The sequence below is a fragment of the Sturnira hondurensis genome, unplaced genomic scaffold (assembly GCF_014824575.4).
Source record: "Sturnira hondurensis isolate 20B ecotype Veracruz unplaced genomic scaffold, ASM1482457v3 Scaffold0007865, whole genome shotgun sequence".
NCBI classification, from domain to species: Eukaryota; Metazoa; Chordata; class Mammalia; order Chiroptera; family Phyllostomidae; genus Sturnira; species Sturnira hondurensis.
Genome location: NW_028080496.1, coordinates 9,658,877 through 9,683,049, shown reverse-complemented (window position 1 = coordinate 9,683,049; position 24,173 = coordinate 9,658,877). Strand labels below are relative to the sequence as shown.

General features: G+C 55.9%; 1 protein-coding gene across 2 annotated transcripts in view; it reads left to right on the top strand.

Moving 5' to 3' along the window:
- IGF1R (insulin like growth factor 1 receptor) overlaps positions 1 to 22,256 on the top strand; it is a 232,553-nt gene extending 210,297 nt beyond the window's left edge. For both annotated transcript variants that reach the window (XM_037053716.1, XM_037053715.1), the window contains exons 16-21: positions 2,130 to 2,359; positions 2,653 to 2,763; positions 4,108 to 4,267; positions 6,657 to 6,786; positions 8,710 to 8,844; positions 14,983 to 22,256. In XM_037053716.1, the coding sequence (XP_036909611.1) occupies positions 2,130 to 2,359; positions 2,653 to 2,763; positions 4,108 to 4,267; positions 6,657 to 6,786; positions 8,710 to 8,844; positions 14,983 to 15,364 (1,148 nt within the window). In that variant the 3' untranslated portion in view covers positions 15,365 to 22,256. The remainder of the gene's footprint in view (positions 1 to 2,129; positions 2,360 to 2,652; positions 2,764 to 4,107; positions 4,268 to 6,656; positions 6,787 to 8,709; positions 8,845 to 14,982) is intronic.
- The last annotated feature ends 1,917 nt before the right edge of the window (positions 22,257 to 24,173 follow it).

The window sequence follows — 24,173 nt, the reverse complement described above, 5'->3', positions numbered from 1 at the left end:
GTTGGACTCAGGCCACTGGAAAGGGTCTGCTCTGTGCAGATGGAAGGCTGGGCGAGGCGGCGCTCAGAGCTCTGAGTGCGGAGTGTGCGGGGAGGGCAGAGAGAGCACTGAGACGGGAGCACCGGGTGCTCCTGGTGATTCCCACCTGGGCTCTGCGTCTCCCCAGAGGGCTCTCACAACGCCCTCACTCTTCCTGTGAAACAAAACCGACCACAAGCACACGTACTGTCCCCCAGGCCGACAGGTGGGAGCATTATCATCTCGTTTGAACCTAATTTCTTGGGCCTCTGACAAGGCCGCTGTGTAGCTGGGTTCCTCAAGGGGCGACCGAATGACACTGCAGTTCAAAAATGCTTTGGAAACTCCTTGCTCTGAAAACTAATCTGCCTGGGCCACCCTCCAGGGCTCACTGAAAATGCCCCGTGGGGCAGCACTGATGACACTGTGCATGGAACTCTGCTGCCTGTCAGGGCTCCGGCTGCTGGGTCGGGTCAGGGTGCTGGGCGGACCGAGAGGAAAGGATGATGGTGTGTCGACCCTGGGGACCTCCCCAGGCATGAGTGTCACTGATTCTGACTCCACGTGTCATGGTGCGCTGCGCAGATCATTCTGATTAAAAGCAGGCCTGATTTTCAGAGATACATGCGCATAGACCACCCCTTTGTACTTTCCGGGGGGTGTTGTGGATGCCGGATCCCCTGGGTTCCCTCGCGTCCTGACTCGCCTAAGCAAGTGTCAGCCTCCTGTTTGTGGCCGTAAACCATCAAAGCTGGGTGCAGGGTCCACTTGCATGTGTGAAATGTCTCAACACATATGCACTAGGAAATACAAAAGCGTCTGTGGAATAAAATTCTAGATTGACTCACACAGTCCCTAGTGCACACTCCTCAGGGCCTGCGATACTGCGGGTGTCTCGTGGGTCTCGTTTTTAAGTCTCTTTCCTTTAAGACGTCACTTAACCGTCAACACTGGGGACTCGGGATGTTGGGACATGGTTGCTGGCCCACTGCTCCAGGGACGTCCAGCTGAGGCCCACGGTTGACGTCTGGAAGTGCAGAAGCAGAGAGGTGCTGTCCCAGGCCCCAGTCTTTCTCGTTTCTGAGCCAGGATTCCCCCCTCCCGCCACGCCCGTGTGCGGTGGCGCCTGCCCCCAGAGCTGTACCTTGCAGGCAAGGACGGCGGCTCACGGGTGTAGACGAAGGTTACGATTGGGGTTTCGTATGCAGCTCATGGGACAGGTTGATGTTACTTTCCTTTTCACCCCACCCATCGGGTTTGTGGAATGGGTCCTGTTTTGTTGTCTTTCTTACCTCCTTTCTTCCCCTTCCTTCCTGCCTCCGATTATTAGTTTATTTACTTTCTTAAACCAGATGGAATCTGACCAGAAGCAGAGGCTGGAGAGGAAACCCTAGTCATGCTCGGTCATGACCTCCCGGCCCCTGGCCACGGTGATGGGAGGTCCCCGAGCTCACAGAGCCTAGGCCACAGCCCTGGGGGACACCTCTGCTCCTCCGCATCCCTCCCTGCTGGTCACCACTGAGTGCCCCTCGGTGCCCACACTCAGCAGCTCCGGCGCTTGTTAGATACCCCAGGTCTTCGACCAGGCCAGCGCTCCCAGTGGGACACGATGCCAGCCCCTTGTGTGACATTTTCCTGGTAGCCACATAAGGAAAGTAAAAAGAAGCAGGCGAAATGATTGTCATTGATCTGTGTTACTTAACCTGATATATTGAAATCATTATCGGTTTTAATACAGAATCATTATAGACGCTATTGAAATATTGACGTTGTGTTTTATGCTCAGTCTTTGAAAGTGTGCATTTTATACTTACTGTGTGTCTCAAATCGGACTGCTTTCTGGTTCTCACTATACACTGTTAGAATCCTCAAATTTTCTAGGGCCCCTCAAGGATCTGAAATACCAGGATTCGTGCTTACGGTTGCCTTTTGAAATCCACAGCACGTGGGATGTTTCAGGACAAGCCAAGTCACTGTCCCCCAGTGTCCTCCTAGGTGGGCTCTTGACATGGCACCTGGTGCTCTTCGCCCCGGATGTCACCGCAGCGGCACGTCCCTCCCAGGTGCACGTCACTGCGATGTTTCAGTTCCGTTTCCTTCTCCCTCTCCAGTGTACGTGCCCGATGAGTGGGAGGTGGCCCGCGAGAAGATCACCATGAACCGGGAGCTGGGCCAGGGCTCCTTCGGGATGGTGTACGAGGGGGTCGCCAAGGGCGTGGTCAAAGACGAGCCCGAGACCAGGGTGGCGATCAAAACCGTCAACGAGGCCGCGAGCATGCGCGAGCGCATCGAGTTTCTCAACGAGGCTTCGGTGATGAAGGAGTTCAACTGCCACCACGTGGTAAGAGCAGGCCCCCCAGGAGGCAGGTCCTGACGCAGGGAGAACATGTCCCTGAGCTCCCAGCAGGACAGTGGCCACCCTGTGGGTTGGGTGACTTGTCCCCATCTGGCTTGCGGAGTTCCCCCATCGCCTGCCTCCCTGCAGGCTCAAGACACAGCTGCTCAGGCAGGTTCTGGATGTGACGCAGACCCTGGCTGTGGAGCCCCTGTGGCCCGAGGCCCTGCCCCTGCTGGAGGGGGGGGGCAGTCGTGGGCGTCCTCACTCTCTGACCCCTCCTCTATGTCACCCCTCAGGTGCGTTTGCTGGGCGTGGTGTCGCAGGGCCAGCCGACGCTGGTCATCATGGAGCTCATGACGCGGGGCGATCTCAAAAGCTATCTCCGGTCCCTGCGGCCGGAAATAGAGGTGGGTTCGGTTGAAACGGCTTTGCACGTCTCCGGTTCCCTTCCCTCAGAGCCTTTCCCCAGAAGGCGCCGTGTCTTGAAGTTCATTTGCATCCGCTGTTCCTGGCTGCGTGCTCAGGCATGGCCTCACTGGGGGTCCCGTCCCCTCATGCACTGCCACCTCTACCTGAGGGCCGCCTGGCTGCCCACGTCAGCGCTGCGTCCTCTCTGAAGCCAGGCCTGTCCCCTGGCTGGGAGTGACCCTCTGCCCCACTGACTTCTCCACCCCTTGCCCGGCCTGTCCCGTGTTTGGTGCTCTGTGACCCCCTCCTCCCCGTCACGTGCAGCTCCCCCCAGGCACAGGCTGCAGCGCAGGGCTGGGTTTGCGGCAGGCGGCCTTGCACCGCACGCTCGCCAGAGTCCAGCGTCAGCCTGACTGCATCACATTGCGGGGGCGCTTGCCCACCCAGCCTTGTGCACAAGCCCTGCCCCTGCCCCGCCCCCAGTCTGTGCCTTGGAGACCAGGAAGCCCTGTATGTGGGGTGTGGATTGGTTTTTGCACTCTTTTTTTAAGGATGGAGAGACTCGGGTATACACATTTTATGCAGTTTTGTTTTAAGCAGGTCATTTGCAGGCATTTCTCTTTAATTCCAGATCCAGTCGGTCGCCCCCTATTGCACAGGGAAAGGCTCATCCACGTTTTATGTGGGTCCCCCCTTCCAGAATAAGCTTCAGCTGGACCTACACCCATTGCCGAGTGCTTGTTTCCCTCATATGTCCACACGGTACTCATCCGAGGAAGGTCACGCCGCTGGCAACGAAATTAATGTCGATATTTTTGTGCTGTGGTAGAAAGTTGGAGAGGGAGGAAAAGATGGCACTTACAACAGTGCGCATTGTGGGTGATGACACACACAGCGTCCACGGGGACACGTGTCTGCTTATTTCCTCGCAGCCTTTGTCAGGTTCTCCCCTTTCTGCGACCTGTACTTTGGTTGTAGAAATAAAAGGGACGTGGTAACAGATAGGAGTCCAAGTCACCAAGAATTCGTAATACCAAAAATGGCTTGTTTCAGTTCATATACTCTTTGCCCTGCTCCGAATAGAACATGCCGGTCCCCAGTTGGGCTCGGTGGGGTCCCTCTGTAGCTCCGTGTGATGTGCTCAGCCAGCAGGTGCCCACGTGACCACGAGGCAAAAGCCGCGGACTCTGCAATCCTCCGGTCCCTCCGAACCAGTCCCGGTGCCTCGGCGAAACGACCCGTGCTGCTCCGATGGAGCAGAGCTGGGTTTGCAGACCCCACGAGAACGTGGGGTGGGAAGGACGCCTGCGTGTTCACGTGGCCTTTTTGTCTTTGTCCGACAGAGCAACCCGGCCTTCGCACCCCCGAGCCTCAGCAAGATGATCCAGATGGCTGGGGAGATCGCGGACGGCATGGCGTACCTCAACGCCAACAAGTTCGTCCACAGAGACCTTGCTGCCCGGAACTGCATGGTGGCTGAAGACTTCACGGTCAAAATCGGAGGTGTGTCCTTGGCCTCTCAGATCTGAGCGAGAACCACATTCGCACGTGTTTTAGGGGCCAAGGCAGCCTGGGCTGCCCTTGGGGAGGCTTAGCCCACGCCTCCTGTGAGTGTGCCATCGTCTCCAGTGGACAGTCACAGACGTGGCCAGTCTGGCTCTCACCCTGATGGCACGTGGGTGCCACGGTCTAGGTAGCGGGCCCTGCTGAGCCGAGGCCAGGGTCCCTCAGGTTCCTCTCCTGGCATTTGCGGCATTTCTTGGCAGGATAATTCTAAGCATTGGTTACAGAAATAATCGAGGTGGTGTCCTCAGGTGACTTTGACTTGGGAATAAAAAGTGCTGTTTAGCCCTTTCTGGGCAGCTCAGTTGGTTAGAGTGTCGTCCCAAAACATCAAGGTTGAGGGTTCGATCCCTGTTCAGGGCACATAGAAGAATCAACCAGGGAATGCATCAATAAGCGGAACAACAAATCAGTGTTTCTCAAATCGAAAAAAAATGTGTCAGATATTAAAAACAAAATCAACGTCTCTTTCTAGCTCTTGACCTTTCTGCTCTGGAAATGCCCTCCTTCCGGTACTGGTATTTTTCTCTTTGACAGTGATGTTGGAGGAAGTGTTTGGCCCTTTCCAGGGCAATGACCACCCCGCCGGAATGGTTTCCAGATGTGGGGTGAGCCTCCATATGGGTCACTCGCAGTTGCAGGAGGCAGCGAGGGGAGCCCCGTCATAACAGGCCCATCCTCGGTCCTCAGCTGCTTAGTAGGGAGCCGCCGGGTGCCCCTGGACTTGGCCTCTGGAGGCACCTGCAGCAGGCGATTGGTGCCCCTTGAAGCCCGAGAGACTGCCCTGCCCCCAGCTTCCCAGGGAAGAGCCCCTCTGGCTGCCTTCTGGGCTTCCTTTGTGACCCAACTCACTTTCCCTTCTGTCCCCAGGCCCCTCACTTCTCCGTCCCCAGGGGGATGCCACCAGCTCCCCTACCCCAGAGCCGGGGAGTTGGGTGGGCTTGGGCTGCCACTGATGGGCAAGAGCGGGGACGAGTGCAAGGTTCGGTGAGCCTCCAGGTCTTGGCCTGTGACACGGGAGTGGCAGCGGAGCAGGGAGCAGGCCCGGGAGGAGGCGGAATCGGCGCAGGAGCACTCGCCCGGGTTCTCGCTGTCGGGGTCCCCTCCTCGCCCCCTCCCTGGCACCTGACGGGCTGCCGTTCTCCTTCCTTTGCCGATGCTGGGAGTGGGCAGGCCATGACGTCACTTGCTCTTTGAAGTCCAAGTCCCCAGGGACCATATTTGCTTTTCAACCATGTGGCCTATTTATAGTGATATTTTCTTTGCACGTGTGGTTTTCCTCTCCAAAATCTGAAATTAGTCTTTTGTATTGGAAGAAACTGTGTGTGTCCTTGATTTCTTTTTTTCTTTTTCTTTCCCTATTTTGAACAGATAAAGGCACATCCTGACTTGCAGGTGCCTGTATTAATTCTGAGATAAGATGTTAATTTCGGTTCTTCACTGGGGCCCAAAACTCTGCTTCCCGTGCCCACTGCCTGCTGGGCTGCAGATCTGACACTTGTACCAGAGGCAGTGTGGCAGGTCAATGGTGCTGGTTACCGTCAGTCCAGGGAGCTGGGTTCGGTCCGTGGCCTTACGTTTCTGCGGCCGAGTCAGGGACAGGAAGGAGCCTTGTCCAAAGGAGAGCGGCCCTGTCTCCTGGGGCGGGGGGTGGCTCTCGAAAGAACCCCTGTATGGAAAGGTTACTTCTCTGAGCAGGAAATCAGTCTGAAAAAGAGGTCATAATTTAGGATTCTAAAGCAAGCCTGCCATCAAACGTAATTATGTGACATCTTCTAGAGACATGGAAAATGGAAGAAAAACGAGTGGAAGGAATCTGTTGAAAAACATTATTGAGTAATAGCACCAGAGGCCTAATAAATAGTGTCTCCCAGGAGTTGCACCGGGTTCTTTTTCCACCGTGACCCTGAACTCGGCATTTTCAGCCCTGTCCCACGGTGAAGGCCCGTTCCTGCGGCAGCTGAGGGGTGCTGTCCACTCGTGAAAAGTCAGCGCGCCCCTGCTTTTTCTTAGGGTTAAAGCTCGTGTGAGTGACCTCTGGCCCATGCAGAATTCGTGTTAACTGCCAGTCATTTGAACTGCAATAAGGGATTAACTATTTAGGAGCAGAGGGTTCCAGGTAGTTGCTTGTCATGTGGGGAATCGACTCAGCTCTCATGGCTCCCTCCAGTGGGGTTGCAGTGGCATGCGGCCCCTTTAAGTGTGCTGCACCCTGGACGGGTGTGGGGCCCCTGTGCAGCAGGGGCGGCCTGTCTTGCTGCCACGCACCCCACCCCCACCCCGAGCTGCTCCAGCGGCCTAACTCCTGGACCTTCTGTCCACCCTGTAGATTTCGGCATGACAAGAGACATCTACGAGACTGACTATTACCGGAAAGGAGGGAAAGGCCTTCTGCCTGTGCGCTGGATGTCCCCCGAGTCCCTCAAGGATGGCGTGTTCACCACTCACTCTGACGTCTGGTATGAGACACTCTCCCTGGCATGCGGGCCCCCCGGTTGCCACAGATCCCACTGGCTTGGTCTCCATGGCATGATTTTCCTCCCATTTCCTGCTCCTTGTCACCCATTTCCTGCTTTGGCTGAGTGTTATGTGGGCCACAGTCCATCACTGAGGTCGCCCTGTTGTCAGTGGGCTGGCTGAGGACAGACGGCCCTTGTGGCATGGAAAGTGTCTGCAGGACCCCGTGTCTTTCAGTCCTTAGCTGCTCATGACGTGGCTTGGAGCCCTCGGCCCTGGAGCCAGATGTGCCAGGAAACTGCATCTCTGGCCTGTCCCCTGCCTGCCTTCCTTGCTTTGATCTTTCACAGTAAATACAGGGGGTCGGGGGTGCCTCACTTCGAACTTCAGATTGCAGCCACTGCCCTGCAGAGACCCAGAGCTTATGAGCCTTGATGTGTTTTCCTGCCGGTCCCACTGCTGAGCGTCCTTGTTCAGTGGGCACCTGTGGTGTTGGTCCAGGCATGGGATGGAGAGAAAACGCACCCATGGAGGGTGTGGGGGACTCTCGCTGTTGTTGTGTGTGGCAGTTCCTCGGTGGCTAGGCGGTCAGGCTCTGAGACACAGCCGAGGTCCTTGGCATGTGCGGGCCCTGGCACACCTGCCTCCCAGCACGCCAGCTGGGTTCTCGGCTGCCCCTGCGCGGGTCCCATTGCTGACACGTTACAGAAGCGGTGGGTGTTTACTCCAGCTCTCCCTGTAATCTAAATAGTGGCCTGCGTGGCTTTTTGTTAAGCTCTTGAACCTTCCGCAGTTCAGGGGCCTTGGATCTTATCGCAAAGACAGGTGCAAATTGGAACTAGCATTCGAATGTGCCAGGCAAGGCGTGATTGCTTCCTGAACTCGAATGTGAGGTCTGTTTTGTCCCAACCTGTCCCAGATGGTCATCTCCCTACTGTCGAATCAAAGTACTCGACCTTGTGCTTTGATGGAGAGGTAGCGATGTGTGCCGGACAGACCCCTGTGTTTGGCAGGTGACACATATGCTCTCCTTTAATGTGTTCCCCAGTAGTTGGGCCTCCTACACCAACAGGCAGAGCTGTGTGCGTGGCGGGGCCGCTCACTGCCCCTCCTGTGAACTGGGTTCCTCAGCTGCCTCCTTTCTGTCAGCTCGACTCTGTCCTAAAGACTCTTCCTCACCTGTGACCTGGGCCCAGCCAATGGCACCCTTCTTGCCTCCCACCTGCACAAATGAGCCCTCAACAGGCTTGCAGCCCCCCAGCTCCAGGGGCCAGGGGGAAGACTTTCTCTTTCCCTAGCCCCACTGGGCCTGTGAGATCCCTGTTGAGCTTTCCAATACCCCAAGGCTTGACCCGGACCCTGACCCTGACCCTGACCCTAAACCAGTGAAATCAAACTTCAGTCAGAGGCCCAGGCAGCAGACTTGAAACCTGGCTGAATGGCTCTACTGTGCAGCCCTCACTGAGAGCCACGGGGTGGAGGTCTCTGCAGCTGGGAGCCCGTTGGACAGTTGGACCTCCCTGGTCATATTTGAGGTGCTGACTTGCTGTCCTGGCAGGGCCTGGGGATCCACGTTTGACTGTTTTAGAAAAGCATGTCTGGAGACTGCCCTACTGAGTAGATGGCTGGGGTTAGGTCCCACCTTAGCTTGCCTGGGGTTCAAGTTCAAGGGCCCCTAAAACTCCCTCTACTTGCATGTCCTCAGCTCTGCGACCAGGGCCCCACTTACTCTGCAGGGAACATGGTGCCAGCAAGTAAGGATGAACGGTCCGCACTTGGCACAGTGCCCGAACGCCACCTGCTGCGTGCTCGGTTGCGGCCGAGGGGCCATTTCTCGGGGCCCACGTGGGTGGAAGGATGCTGGACAGGAGTGGGCTGCACGGCTCCGCCTCTTTCCCAAGTTCATGTCTTTCTCCTCCCTGTAGGTCCTTTGGGGTTGTCCTCTGGGAGATTGCCACGCTGGCCGAGCAGCCGTACCAGGGCTTGTCCAATGAGCAAGTCCTGCGCTTCGTCATGGAGGGCGGCCTTCTGGACAAGCCAGACAACTGCCCCGACATGCTGTGAGTACCCCGATGTCGCAGGCGGGTGGTGGCTCCAGGGCTCCGGCCTGGGCCCCGGGGGCAGCAGGAAGAGCTTCGTCGTGGGGGCAGGGCCTGTCCTCGGCGCCGTGTCTCCATTCCAGCCGCCTTCCTCAGGCCTCCGGTTCTGACTGTGGGTGGCCCTGTGGTTTCGGAGGCAGACCTCTCTGTGAAATATTGGACAGAAGCAGTCTTTAGCATCTTCTCCCTGCAGTGTTTAGAAACAGGAAAAGGCGACATGGCACTGATTTCTTTTAAGCTGAGGTCCCAAGCCAGTTGATGCACAAGCTTCGTGGCTGGACGCCTTTGTGCACCGGGTAGGGTGAGCCTCCGACAGCGAGCTGCTGTCCCCACAGTGGCGTCCCCCTGGGTCCATCTCTGTAAAGTATGTATAAGCTTCATGAATCCTGTGAGTGACATGCTCCCTGAGCCTCGGGCAGGACCTGGTGGCCGGAAGCACGGTCTAGCTGACCTCCCTGCACCCAGCTCCGGGCAGGGGCCGGCAGACTGGTCTCCTCACCCCTCTTCTGTTTGAAGAAAACCATGCAACTTAGCTCCCAAGAGTGGTCAGCTATGACACCTTGGGGGCCTCGTGGCTGGGTTTGTAGGAGGAGCCCCTCTGCTGGCGGAGGTGGGAGGGCCTTGGCGTCATGGCTGGAAGGGGTCACAGCAGGGCGTGCAGGTGTCTGTGGCCGGGCAGCAGGTGCAGGCGGGTGCAGGAGGTGAGCCTGGGATTAACGGTCAATATGCACGTGGAGGTGGGGCTCAGAGATCCCTCTGGATCCCACAGGTACAAGGTAGGCTCTCACTAGGCCCTGGAGCCCAATTCAGGAGTTTTCCCAAAGTGCTTTTCAGGACAGGTGCAGGTACATGGAGGGGTGGCACCCTTGTTTCAGTGTGCATGTGTGTGTGTGTGCGCAGGGGACAGGGGACCCACTCATCCTCTGAGCGAGCACGGGCCTGGGCTGGGGGTGCAGGTGGGGCCACGAGGGGCAGGGGCTCCACTTCTCTGAGGGCAGTGTATCAGGCGGGCCCAGTTTCCTGGGTCCCTCATCAAGGGACTTCGCAGGACAGCATCCAGTTAGTGCATTCTCTTGCCCAGCGTGGGAATTCTCTCCCCACCTATCTTAGTTGTTTGTTGCATTAGAGCATTACCTAAAACCGAACAGCTTAGGACAACAAACAGCATTTGCTGTGTCACAGTCTCAGGGCTGGGTGTCCAGGAGCTGCTTGGCCAGAGGCTTCAGTGGGGTCCACCTCCGAGGTGAAGTGCTCACGTGGCTGAGCGCCATGAGAGGCCCGAGTTTCTCTGTGATGCGGCTCCGGTGTCCCCATGCCATGCAGCTGGCTTCTAGGGCAGGGCTCAGCCACCTGTGTCCCTAAAAGCACCGAGTGCCACCATGTTCAGCCCCGTGGGCCCAGCTGGTCGTGGCTGCAAAAGCTGCTGCAGACGTCACGTGAGCGAGCGTGGCCGTGTGCCAGTAAAACTTTATCTTTGGATTCTGACATTTGACTTCCACATAATTTTCATGTCCCAAAATATTATGCTTATTTGATTGTTTTTTTCTACCAGTTGCAAGTATAAAAACCATTCTTAGGTCGAAGGCCTTGCAAGCTTGGCCCGCTGCCCCATAGCTTGCCTACCCTGGGCGGAGGTGCAGGATCCCGCAGTGTCTGCTGTGGCCTGCCCTCGCAATCACCCTCCACAGTCCGTCACCTGCTGACCCATGGACTCTGCAACCTGCGGGGAGATCACATGGGGTGTGACCAGCGGGAAGTGAGGCCACTGGGGTCGCGGAAGCTGGTTGCACACCCGCCAACTGCGAGTTCTCCGCAGGCTGATTGCTTTGCACTTTGAAGCATGTGGTTGCTGTCTTCTTGTTAGCCCATGCATTTGGAGGAAAAGTATCAGTAACAGTGTGAAAAAAGATGGATGCCCACTGAGTCTGCGTGGAAGTGTGCGGTGCGGGAGGCAGGCCAGTACTCCAACGGGTGGTGCTCCAGCAAGTGCACAAAGGGTCCCGGAAAGTAGGCGTGGATTTGGGGGTGTTCACGTGGTTAGGGGGCGGTGGGAGGAGAAGGGCTGTTTTTAACCTTTCTCTTGGACTTGGGTAAAAGTCTGTCTCTGGGAAGCTTGCCCAGCTCCTCAAGTTGGTCCAGCTCCAGGTGCCAGGAGCTTCCTATTAATTTAATATGCCGGGAAGCAGCCCACCTGCCCTGGGAGCCGCAGTGCACTTGCTGTTTCCACCGCCGAGTGATGAGGGAGTTTACGTGCAATGGTTGCTCTTGAATATGAAGTCTGTTTAAGTTGGAAGGCCTGTCCCCTTGCCATCCAGAACCCCTCGGCAGACTTCTGTCCCTTCTAAGTTTAGGACCAAATGAAGGAGGCGAGTGGATCACACAGAGAGTGGATCACACAGCCCTCGGGGATGTATCGATGAGCTTAGGCGAGGAAGCGCTGCTGTGGGAGATGAGCTCTCTTCTCACAAGAGAAAAGAAGGGACCCCCATCTCTCCCCGAGGACAGGGATGTCACTGAGCCCTTGGGGTGGCCTGAGAGCCCTGCTTGGCATCCACGGGGGGGACGAACCTCTTGTCCTCTGGGTCCCAGCCATTTGAACAGGCACCCGAAGGGTGACATGGGTGAGGTGCGCGCAGTAGCCGCTGGTGGCTTCAGCTCAGCATCAGGAAGATGCTGCGGCTGCCCAGTGACGCCCGTGAGCAGGTGAAGCTGCAGCCCTTCAGGTCGGGCTTAGAGGCTCCCGGTCCGGGGCTCTGAGGGTCCAGGCCTCAGTGTGAATTCACTTAGCAGGTGGCATGTGGCCAGATTTGTCTTGTGTCTTGCCGGCTGTTCTATTGGCTATTCTTCAATTAATTAATTAATTAATTAACCTATTTACTTATTTTCAGAGACAGGGAAAGAGAGAGAGAGAAACATCAGTGTACAGTTGCCACTTGCACACCCCACCACTGGGGACCTGGCCCACAACCCAGACTTGTTCCCTGACTGGGAATCAAACCAGTGACCCTTTGGTTTGCAGGCCAGTGCTCAATCCACTGAGCCATTCCAGCCGGGGCCAATTCTATATTTTAAATTGATGACAAAGCTCACCCTTAACCTTCTCTTGGGCTCAGGTTGCCATACTCCTGCCGCAGGCGTCCCCGAGCCCCTCTGGGCATGTGCTTACTGCTGGCTTCCTGGATTTGCCGAGCATGGTTTTTGCTGGTAGTTTTGTCAAACAGTCAGGGTGGCTGTTCTGGCCCAGGTAGCCTTGTGACGGGCCTTCCTGCGGAACGCAGGCCCCGTGCTTGATCTCCACCCAAAATCAGAGTATGTAGGTGAGGGGTTAGGTGGGCCTTGCTGTCCCACTGCCCCTCCTGCCTGGCTGAGAGGTGGTTCATAAGATAATTCTGGATGTTTGGGGCTGCCAGGAGGAGGTGGCGGAGGGTGCACGGAGCCTCCAGGGCTTCTGTGATGGTCGGTCGCTCAGCATTTAGACAGAGGCTGAGCTAACACTGGGCCGCCGGCCGTAACGTAGTGCACACCTTGGCCGTGAGCATCGCCTGCCGGCACACAGCCAGGTGAGGAGGTGAGGCACGTGGCGGCGTGCAGGAGGGAGCAGGCAGTGCAGTCCCCCTCCAGCCTGCAGCTCCCACAGGGCGGCAGCTCCGTTTGGTCCTGTCTCGGCCTGGGTGCAGGGCTGTGCACACCCCAAGTGGGTGGGGTGGGTGGGGCAGCAGGAGGCTGCACCTCACCGGAGCTGACTAGTGTGAGAAACATGATCTTCTGAAGAGTAGTTTTATCAGCTCGTAAATCCTCTAGAATCTACTGGAAAGTTTTCTTGGGGAAGCAGTGTAAACAAGGTCTCAGATCCCACAGAGGGAAAAGACTTCCTTTTATGGCCACTCTGGAAGGGCTGGGACTCCGGGGTGGTTGGAAAGTGGCCTCACGTGGCCTGTGTGTGCTGAGGTCACGCAGCTCGCGCCCCTGCCGGTGGCACCGCCTCAGCCCCGGGCCACAGGGGCGTGGAGCCAGGGCCTGTCCCGTGTCCTTGGCCCTGGCTGCGCTGCTCCTCGAGAGGCCTTTGCAGCTGTGCCCTAGACGGATTTCCTGTATTGGGGGGTCCTTTTCTAGAAAGTGGTGGAGGACATGAGAGGGGGAGCTGCCAGTTTATCGCTGCAACCCCCGTGGCACCTGTGGTTGTGGGGTGACACAGGAGAGGGGGTGTCTCCTGGCGGGGCCATGGGTTCTCTGCTCAGGCAGAGAGAAAATTTCCCATTTGGAGGCAGGTGGCCTTCATGGCACAGCCACCCTCTCGCCCAGAGGGCCTGTCCCCCCCCGCCCCCCCCGTCAGGGGACTTTGCACCAAAGATTTAATCCCTCGGTACTTCTGCTTCTCGTCCCCAAAATGGGGTCTTTTCTGGTGCACCTGCTTCCAGCTCAAGTTGGCTGCCAGACCCCAGCCAGAGCTGCTGAGAGCATCCTCGGCGTCCGCCATCATGCAGCCGCTGTGCTGGCCCGGATGTGGGTTGCTCGGCGGGGAGGGGAGCGGCCGAGTCACTCGCTCTGCAGGTCGTGGCACTTTCTGCCAGAGCTGGGGTGGCCAGCCTTATGTGTAAAGGGCCACACAGTCCACGTGTGAGGCTTGGAGGCCACACGGGCCCTGTTCTGACTGCTCTGCTTGCTTGAGAGCAGCCACGGACGTTGTACACCCGTGTGCATGCTTCTGCCACAGCCAGACTGCTTTACAGAAGCCCGAAGCAGACCCAGCAGCAGCCTCGCTGCCACCCCTGCCCCTCAGGGTCACGTCCTCGGCATCTGGCTTGACCTGATGCCTTTCTCCCTGAGGCTTTCAAGGTGGTGAGCCCGGTCAGCTAGGGCCTTGCGTGGTGCAGGCTGGGGTGCGTGCCCCGCAGCTTCTGCCCCCTGAACTTTCCCTGGGGCTGCGTGTGAGCCAGGTGGTCTATGGGACAAGCGGCTGCCCTGACAGATGGCCGGGAGCCAACTTGGGCTGCTTTGGCCTTCCTAGACATGAGGTGCTGCAGTTGGCCATTTTGGTTGAAAAGCATCTTGTTTGGCCAGAAGTTTAAAAACAAACACACACACACAGATTCCGCGAGAACAAAAGTGAAAGGGAAGGCACTTTGCTGTCACACTCACATGAGAAAGGGCCTGCCCCAGAACTGCAGCCTCCCCTGCACCCTGTGGCCAGCAGGGACACGCTTGCCCATCAGCCTCCTCTATGCCCCACAGGTTGACTCAACTGGCCCCTCTGCATTCTCGTTCCAAAGCAGCAGCGCCTCGGCCTGCAGCTGTTCTGACCCCTTGTCAAAGCCTTCTCAGGGCGGCCGGCTGCACCCCAGCGGCATGCTTCCCGGCTCTGGGGGCTCAGGCCCTTTGCCAGGATGAACGACTTCCTGGGGCCCATGTGACCGAGTGCACCTGGAGGTCTGTGGCCTGGGTGCCAGGGCGGCCCAGCCTGTGAGCCCCAGGTGCCACTCTGGCTTTGCATCGTGTCCTCTGCCTGCTGTGGCTCTCGCAGGGCCCTGAGCTCAGGTTCCCCCTGCCCCGCCGGCTGGCCGGGGTCTCCTCCAGCTCAGTACGCAGCCTCTGCCTGGTACTAGAAACGAGCCACGTGTGTTCCTGCAGCGTGGCAGCCCTGCCTCCTCACGCCATTCACAGGTTCCCCACCCCAGTGGCCCCTGCCCCACGACGGCTGCAGAGAAACAGCCCAGGCGAGCCTGGGAGAGTGATCCCTGTCGCCAAAGCTGCGACCCCCCTCAGCCTTGTTAGTGCGAAGCCAGGGGTTTCCTGCGTTCCAGGTCTGGAAAGGCCGTTGCATCAGTGGCTGCAGACATGCTCCCGCACAACGCCGGCCTGTGTTTGCCATTAGTGCTGTCACCAGTCATGGCAACTCATGCTAAAAGATGGTGTGCGCCTGCGTGTGGCCCCCTCAGGAAGGCAGAGTTTGGGTCCTGCACACGGGCAGGCCCTGGGTGGCGGGAATGCAGTAGAGGGAGAAGTGCAGGGAAGCAGGGGGCTGTGGGGCCGCCCCGACAGAGAGGCAGAGGCAGCCCGGCGGGTGGGCCCATCTGCACGCGTCTGTCTGCCCGCTCGCAGGTTTGAGCTCATGCGTGTGTGCTGGCAGTACAACCCCAAGATGAGGCCCTCCTTCCTGGAGATCATCGGCAGCATCAAGGACGAGATGGAGCCCGGCTTCCAGGAGGTGTCCTTCTACTACAGTGACGAGAACAAGCCGCCCGATCTCGAGGACCTGGACCTGGACCTGGACCACATGGAGTGTGTGCCGCTGGACCCCTTGGCCTCTGCGTGCTCCCTGCCGCTGCCCGACAGATTCTCGGGATTCGAGGCCGAGGGCGGTCTGGGCCATGGCATGCTGGTCCTGCGGGCCAGCTTCGACGGGAGGCACTCCTATGCGCACATGAATGGTGGGCGCAAGAATGAGAGGCCCGTGCCCCTGCCCCAGTCGTCCACCTGCTGATGCGGGTCGCGTCCCATGCAGAGGGCACTGCGTGCGCACACCTGCGTGCGCCTGTGCGGCGGGTGGGGGCGGGGTCTAACCATCTGTCCACAGCCTCTGGTACCCCAGTGGGTCTCCAGAACTGCCACGCTGCCCACAGGAGACAGCTTCTCTGCAGTAAACACACTTGGGATGTCCCTTTTTTCAATATGCAAGCCGCTTTTTATTTCCCTACCCAAACCCTTAACTGACACGGGCCTTTAAAGAACCTTAATGACAAAACACTTAATAGCAACAGAGCACTTGAGAATCGAGTCTCCTCACTCTCTCCCTGTCTCCTTCATCTCTCTCTGTCTCTCATCTCATCTCATCTATCTCTCGCTCTCTCTCGCTCTGTCCTCTTTCTCCCTCTCTCTGCTTCATAATGGAAAAAGCATTTGCCACAAGCCCAGCCCTTTTTATCAGAGTGAGGAAATGGCTGTCCCTCCACGTGGTCCCATCTTGCTCCCATACACACCTGCCTGTCACCGTAGGTCTTTATATAAAAAAAAAACACGTTGCGATGGCATTTTTTTAACTGTCTTGAGCCTTTTTAGGAACACATGAAATTTACCAAGGGCCATCCTTCACCCAAGGTTGTTACCATTTTAATGCTGCCAAATTCTGCCAAAACCCGGGACTGTCGGTCCCTCACACCCCCTGCCACTTGTTTTCTGGTCTCCAGAGGCACGGGGCAAGCACGGTCCCCGGTCACTCCCAGGAGAGCCACAGCAGTGAAGCCCTGCGGCTCACCATCCCCTGGTGTCTTTTCTGAGTCTCACGTGCACACAGGTCAATTTGCTCTGGACCAGGTGATTACTCGGGGGAACTGGGCAGAACGGGGCTTGCTGTCAGAGAGGATGGGGAGAAGCCTGCTTCCCTGCTTTACCTCCCCGCCCCCACCTTCTGGCTCCTGCAATTCTGAGGCAAATGGGCCCCGCCGAGGTAGACCCTGGCGCAGGGGCTCAGAGCAAAGGTCACCCAGGTGCCAGTCTCCTGTCCCCGCCCCCCAGCTCCCACCAGGCCCCCAGCCCCCAGGTCCACAGGTTAGAAGGGGTTTCCAGGGACTGAGCCCAACTGTCCACGCGGGTTTGCGAGGAAAGCAGTCCCACCGGCACCAGGACCGGGAGAAGAAGGGCAGTTTTGTCCTGAGCTTTGTCCACATTTTCTCTGTTACTAGGACTTCCTCTCGGCTCTGCCAGTTCTGGGTTAGACCGCGAGACGTTTGCATACACATCGTCTTTGATGTCACTTTTGTAACTTTTTTACGGTTCAGATATTCATCTATACGTCTGTACAGAAAAAAGAAAGCTGCTATTATTTTTTCCGTTCTTTATCTTTGTGGATTTACTCTATGAAAATCTTCAGGTCTCCCCTTCTTCCCTCTGCTCACTCCAAGAAACTTCTTACGCTTCTGGCTTGATCTGAAGTGACTTAGACTGCGTGACTCTTCCTCTTTTCCCGGCACTCCACACTTCCGGAACATACTCTGCCATGGACTGTGTGATGCCTTTTTATAAACCCGCCCTCCCCTCCCCACTGCGCCCCCCCCACTCCGGGCCCCATTAGTTCTCTGCAGACCGGTAGGCTCTGCGGGCCCGAGGCCAGCGAGGGGTGGAGGCGGGGAGGGGCCCCTGTCCTCAGCCTGCCCTCGCTCAGCGCTGGAATCTGTTTCCGCGCAAGACGTGAGACACACTCGGGTCAGACAGCAGAGGTTCCTCTTCGCACGTCCTCAGTGTTTGTGGTCACCGTGGTGGCACAGCCCCCCCTTCTCTGTCCCCGGCCTTCGTTTCGGTTGTGACACATATATCTATTTTTTTAACTCTTGGGTACAACAGAAGTTTGAACTGCAGAGCCTTAGGCAGTTGGGTTTGTTTTTTGTTTGGAAGTAGATATTTAATCTTTCCATCCTAGAAAAAACAGCTGCTGAGTCCAAAGGGGCAGCGGAGCATGGTCCAGCGGCCCCTCCTGTGGCCTTCCGCTGCCACCCCGCAGACAGACCTGGCCTTAGAACCGGAAGCTCCCCAGAGACCTCCCTGGCACAGGCAGGGGGCAGGGCCACAGGGGCAGCACCCTTGGGTGTCAGTGCGCCCACCGCCGGGCCAGCTGGGGCAGCGCCCAAGGCACAGTGGCCCAGGAATCCGCTCTCCCTCCCGGGGACCAGGGTCCTGGCGCTGGCCGCCTCCCCCTGGCCAGGAATCCGACTCCTCGGGGCCGGGGGCTCTTTCGTTTCATTTCCTAGCACTTCTCACCGGGGAGATGACAGCACAGAGTTGCTTCTGGGATGGAAACGTTTCAATTACAAGTAGGAACAGAGCTCAGATGTGGTGGTTGCTAGTCGGGACTAGAGTTAAACACAAACAAGCAGGTTCGGAGTGCTCCGTGTGCCGGTTGGCAGTTTCGGTGCCAGCGTTTTCTCTAGCCTCTGCCCCCCACTTTTCCCTTTAAAAAGCTGAGAAAAAGACAAAAGTGAATCAGGAAGGTATAATAGGAGTTTTCATTGATTTTCGGGTTCCGGTTTAATCGCTGTGGAGAAGCCCCCTTAGGAATTGAAATACTAACAAAAGGGGGTTTTGTGTGTGTGTCTGTGTTAGATGGGACAGTTTTTCTTTCGGGGGGTTTTTCTTTCAAGCATTTATCTACCTCACTCTTATTTTTTATACGTGGATATACAAAAAAAAAAAGAGTACATCTCTCATTTCTCAGCACCTGGCAATATGCTGTTGACACTGGTAACCTCATGCACCCACAGGCCACACGCCAGTGCCGCAGGGCCAGGCCGGGCTGGATTCCGGGGTCAAAGCCGCCCCTTCTCACCTCTCCACTCGTTTCCGACAGCTTGCCTTTTCCTGACATGTCTTACTTGCCGTTGCTTTTTTCTTCTTCTTCTAACTCGGTTCGCTACGAGGTTGTGAGGTGTCAGGATCTCCCTCCTTCGGGCCCAGCGCCCCCCCACTCAGCTGGGAGGTGAGGGGAGCGGCCGTCCTGGAAACCAGCTGCTCTGTGCAGACAGAAGGACAGGGTCTGTCCCTGGAAGAGCGGTGGTCTCCTGGGCTTCGAGGGGCGGACGGTGTGTTGGTTAGCATCCCTCCTGTGAAGGCGCAGTGCATGTGTTGGCTCCACGGGGCGCCGCCACTGGTGCAGCCCCGGGGGGCGTGGCCTGCGCCAGGTGGAGATGCGCCGTCCCCTCGCCACCTCAGCACGCCGGCAGCTCTGCGGCAGGGCTGCCGACCTCCCAGCCAATCCCTCCCAGAACGCACGGCAGAGAAAAGTCCCCTTCCCCTCTCCAGGCCCTTCTCTGCGCTCCACCCTCATGTCCTCCTCCCTCCCAGGGGAAAGCAAAGATGTACCAAACCTTTGGGCTAGAGGGGCAGTGGTCCGTGCCACGCCGCCTCCTGGGGCACTTCTGTCCCTCTGTCCTGCTGCTCACGGGAGTGGACGGCGCATTCCCCGGTTGTGACAGCTGGTGGTTTGACCTGAGCAACGTGGTGGGGCCTTCCACAGCGTGGAGGGCTCCCTGAAAGTTCTGGTCCTGCAGCCAAGCTCAGGGGTACCTCCCCTCCCACAAGAGCGCGCCTCTCCTCTCCCGAGTGCCCTGAGACCTCATGGTCATTGAGAAATACTGTTTGATCAGGGTTCTCTTCTCCCACGCCGTAGGTGACCCCTTGGAATAGTGGCCTCTCTCCTCTTTTGCACATATCCTCCGGTTTCCACAACTGGACTCCTACAGATCATTCAGCTGGTTTATAAGGGTTTCATTTCAATTGTCCAAGTTTTTGGTGTCCTTCTGTTCTTGTTCAATGTAGGTGGTTTTTCTTTAAGTAGAAAGCAAACACGAACAGTGCCGTGCCCACCATAAGAGATGCTTCAGAAACAGTGAGACAAAAGCGCACAGTTTGCTCGAGGGATGGGCAGTCGTTCTACTGGACCAAACCACCCACCTGGACTCCACCCAGGCGTCATCTGTCCACAGTTATAGCCTGATTTTTCGCTGATTCCCCTGCCGCTTCTGAATATTTTCTCTTTTGTATGCTTAATCAAACTGAGTTGTGGCATTTTCCATGCAACCTCCTCCCGAGAGCAGCTCACACTGCTCAAAGTGACAGAACCACTGAGGCACATCGTTGCGTGGATGTGAGCATCAACACGTCATCACGCCCAGCCCTTCCCCGAGGCAGCAGGCGCTGGTGTGTTCTGGAGACGTTGCTGAACTTCAGCCGGGTGAGACCCAGACCACCCAGGTCTCCTTGACAGGATGTCGTGACGTTTGACGTGCAGTTGGAATAAACTTCCTCCTTGGAAGATACAAGACGGGGTTCACGGCCAACACCAGCCTCTCCTTCCAGCCTGTTCCCATGAGTCAGAACGGCACTTCAGCGGTAGGAGACATGGCTTGGTGAGATAGAAAAGTGGTCATTGTGGAACTACCCAATGGCAGAATGCTTGGCACGAACTGTGTTGTGTTTTGGTTGGGGTAGCGGGTCGACCAGCCAAGTACAATGCCAGTCTGAGGCCAGTTAGTTCCACCGAAGCCTCTTTCTCGGCAGCCCACCTCTGCTGGCAGGTGGCTGTCCACGACGACGCTGGTGGCGAGGCCACACGAGTTCAATGGTTGAGGCGGCTAGGGAGCTCGGTCCAAGGTCCTCAGCTGTCGCTGATGGGTCCTCCCGGGGTGGCCAGACGAGTGTCAAAGGCACCTCCTTTCCAAAACATGGGCCCCTCACAGCGGGCAGTGACCCTCCATGCCCTGCCCTCCAGTTTTAGCAGACCCAGTAATGCATTTAAGGTTTGGGGTTTGTTCTCTTGTTAATGTTACTTTTGTGTGTGTTGTCTGTCTTTTCATTTCATGGGCTCAGCAGCGTTGGGAGACACGGACCAGAGATCCACTTGCTAAGAACCGGGGATGAAAGTCAGACTTTCTTACTCTGACATAGTCGGTACAAACGAGAACTTCAAGAAAGGATGTTGTTTAGGTTGAAGCTCTCTGTTGCCAGAGATGCTGAAGATACAGACCTCAGACAGGCCAGAGGGTTTCGTTTCTGGCCTCCAACTCAGATGACTAGCTGGTCATTTAGGGGAAAAAAAGCAGGTGAACACTCCTTGATAGTGGAATGATCAGGCGGTAGGAACCATTCTGACGGGGGTCCCGATGTGGGGGGGAGGGGAAGAGCTGCGAGCAGAAGGGGCCAGGTGTTGCACTTGATGGTTTCTCGAAGGTATCAGACCACATCGAGGCTCTAGAGTCATCCGTGGGCATTTGGTTTCAACCAATAAACCTAACATTGTAGATTGGAAACTGTTATTGTGGAGTTAAGACAAATTTTTCGAGGACACAAACTACATCGCACTCGTCAGTGGTCACTTCTGGGGCGTGGCTTTAGGGTTTCGTTTTATTTTGTTCATGCAAGAACGCGCTCACTCATCGGTACGGCCACGTTTGTGAGTGTCCGCATCTTTCTGGTAAGCATTGTTTGAATTAATCACACATTAGCATTTTCAATAGGGCTCCTACGTCCAGTAGATTACGGGTAGTCAGTTGACAAAGATCTGGTTTACAAGAACTAATTCAACGTTTCATTGCATTTTTGTAAGAGCATAGAATTTTATAAAATGTTTGTAGTTTGTAATCGCCGAAAATAATTTAAAGACACATTTTTTTCTCTGTGTGTGCAAATGTGTGTTTGTGATCCATTTTTTTTTAGGACACCTGTTTACTAGCTAGCTTTACAATATGCCAAAAAAAAAGGGTTTTTCCCTGACCCAAGCCGAGGCTCACCCTCTTTACCCCTAAGCTTTGTGCCCTAGAGTATAACAAAGGAATGATGACAATTTAAGAAGTAGTTCTGTATCTTCAGTATCTTGGTCTTCCAGAGCCCTGTGGTTGGGAAGGGGATCGTCTGATACTGGTCACTTCCCTTTGGAGCTCAGCTGCTTTCACAGGCTGAGAGAGCCTCACTGGCCAAGGAAAGAGCAGAGGTGTGGCGGCCCAGGGCTGCCCAGTCTTAAGCACCTGGTGTGGTCGGCGTGGCCGCTGCACCACCGTGCAAAGCCTCGAGATGGAAAGACGGACTGCCCAGCTAATGGCGTTCGCAGTGACCGCCGCATACAGACTTGCCACAGACGGTGGTAATTCTGGTGCACGCAGACTGCTTGCTTACATGCCTCATATCATAGTCAGTGCTTTGTTATAACGAGGTAGACAGCCTATTTGTTTATAAGGCGACACAGAGGATACATTTTTCTAATACAGAACGAAGTTCTTTTTAATAAAAAACTACACAGAAAAAAAATTTTTTTTAAAGTTTGACTCCATTTCCTGTAGCTCCCAGTGGATTAGGGGCCATGTGTACACACCTCCAGAAAAATCCCCGTCATTGGAAATGTGGGTGTTTTGCACAGCGTGGGAGAAAGTTCCAGAAACGATGTGTTTTCTGTTTGCAACTTTGCATTTGGATGTTGGGCGTTGTGTAGACACACCCGCAGGTGGGACAGATGCTTGGCAAAAACACCTGTTGCTTTCTAAGCCAGTGAGGTTGAGGTGAGATGTTTGCCAGAGTCTGTCTACCTCTGGGACAAATTTTTTTTAAAAAAATCAAACCAGAAGGCGCGATGGAATGGACGCATCGCAGAGAATGCATTTTCTCAGTTTTCTTGTTTAAAAAGTTTTTTAAAAAAAATTTTAAAAATACGGTAATTAACAAGGCCAATTTGTTATATGAGATGACTTTCTGTGTATAAATTATTCCTAAAAAAATAATTTCCTCTGTTTATATAAAAAATCAGTAGATAAAAAAAATTCAAAATGTTTTTGTATACTATTCTGTTGTAAGAATTTACTCCTGTTATTGCGATATACTCTGGATTCTTTACATTATGGGAAAAAAAAAAGAAACTTTGTCTATTTTGAATGGCTGAAGCTAAGGCAATTTTAGTTTCTCTTACTCTGCTTTTTTCTAGTAGTTAAAGTACTACATGGTTTAAGTTAAATAAAGGAATTCTGTATGCATTTCTGGCCCCTGGTTTTATTTCTCCCGCCTCCTGGAAGACTTACCATGCCTCTGAGGCAGGGAAGCTGAGCCACGCGTGGCGTGTGCATTCCCACATGTCACGTGGAGGTGCTCCGAGGGAAGGCTTCGCTCGATTTCTGACAGCCGAACCGCCTCGGCATGCAGATCACTGCTGAGACAGGGAGCTCTTGTGTTTCTCCATGACATCGGCTAGAAGGAAATTTGAATACCTAAAATACAGAAATCGGTACTTGAGTTTTTAAAAAAAGTTTTACTGATTGATTTGAGAGAGAAACATCGATTTGTCATTCTACTTATCTACACGTTCATCGATCAATTCGGGCACATGTCCTGACCAGGGATTGAACCTGCAGCCCTGGCATATCGATGCTCTAACCCACTGAGCTACCCAGCCAGGGCTGTACTTGAGATTTGTAGACTTCCTACACCATCCACTGACAAAAGTCAGGCCAAGGCAGGCTTGATCTGGATGACTGGGGCAAAGGACGTGACCTCCCCATTTCCATGTCACTGTTGGTGCCTCACAGCCAGCGCACCTACCCAGGGGGGGCGTGGGGGGGGGGGAGCAGGGGAAGCACGTACAGGACGTGGCCTGCTCGGGAATGTTAGTTCCTCACCAGCTGCTGCTCCGGGCCCACCCCCAAAACCCAGGGGCAATGGTCACGGTAGGAAATGTGGATGCACGTTTATGGGAAATAAGATGTCAATGTTCTAAAATCAGACCAAAGATGCTTAGACATATCAAAACGAGCAGCGGTTCGTTCACTACACTCTGACCGTGGGAGAGATGAAGCAGCGACCTCAGGCGGAGGGACAAAGGGGCTCCGTAGCAAGGCGGAGGGGGCGGGGCTAAGTCAGAGGCCATGCCTGAGACTCTTCCAAGTATTTGGGCCCCAAACAAGCAGCCTTCCTAAAAAGAAGGGACTCAATGGCTTGGTGTTGACCCTGGGGTTTTGCTCACCGTTGTCGTGAAGTGCTTGGCCTTCGGGGGACAGTTACGAGGTGACCAATGACGAAAGGCTGGCTGTCTCTAAGGCTCTGGTGATGTCCAGGCTGCTGGCAGAGCAGACACAAGAGGCCAGCGGGTGTCTCCCACGCTCTCAGGGGGGCATATGCTGCCCCTGTCCCAGGGGGCGACTTCTCCCGAGGAGGAAGGGGCGGGGTCTCCGGAAGTGCAGCCCCTCTCCCCCACCGCGCCACTCCCGAAGGCCCCGAGTGCAGCATGGCCGCTTCTCTCTGCACTCGGGAAGGTGCATGTTTTCACAGCAGTCTCTCCTCGCTGACGGACCTTCACGTCCATCCCCTCCCTGGATCTCTGTAACAGCTCCTCAGTGGAAGGGTTTGGTTAGTTTGACCGATGAGCCCAGGAGCAGAGGTGTCCAGGACCCTTCCGCTAGTAGAGGGCCAGTCCCAGGCTCAGCCTGGTGAGCTGCGGTTTTCATGCCGACTTAGAACTGCCCATGGTCATAACCAAACAGGCCCCCGTCTGCACCAATAGTGGGTGGCAGGCCACGGAGCCCAGGAGATGGGCCCTCTGGGGTTGTCCCTTAAGAATTTTGGAGGCCACCGAGGGGGCAGTGACACATCCATCAAGACAGAGCTCTGGGCCTTCCAACTGAATGACATCTGAAGAAAGTCTGTGACACATGTATGGCTTAGTGCCAGGCAATCTGAAAGGGCACAGGAGCTGGCCGGAGGCCTCCGCTTGCCACCGTGTTGGGATGGGAGCTAGAGGAAGGGAGGGGTGCGGGGATGGGGACTCG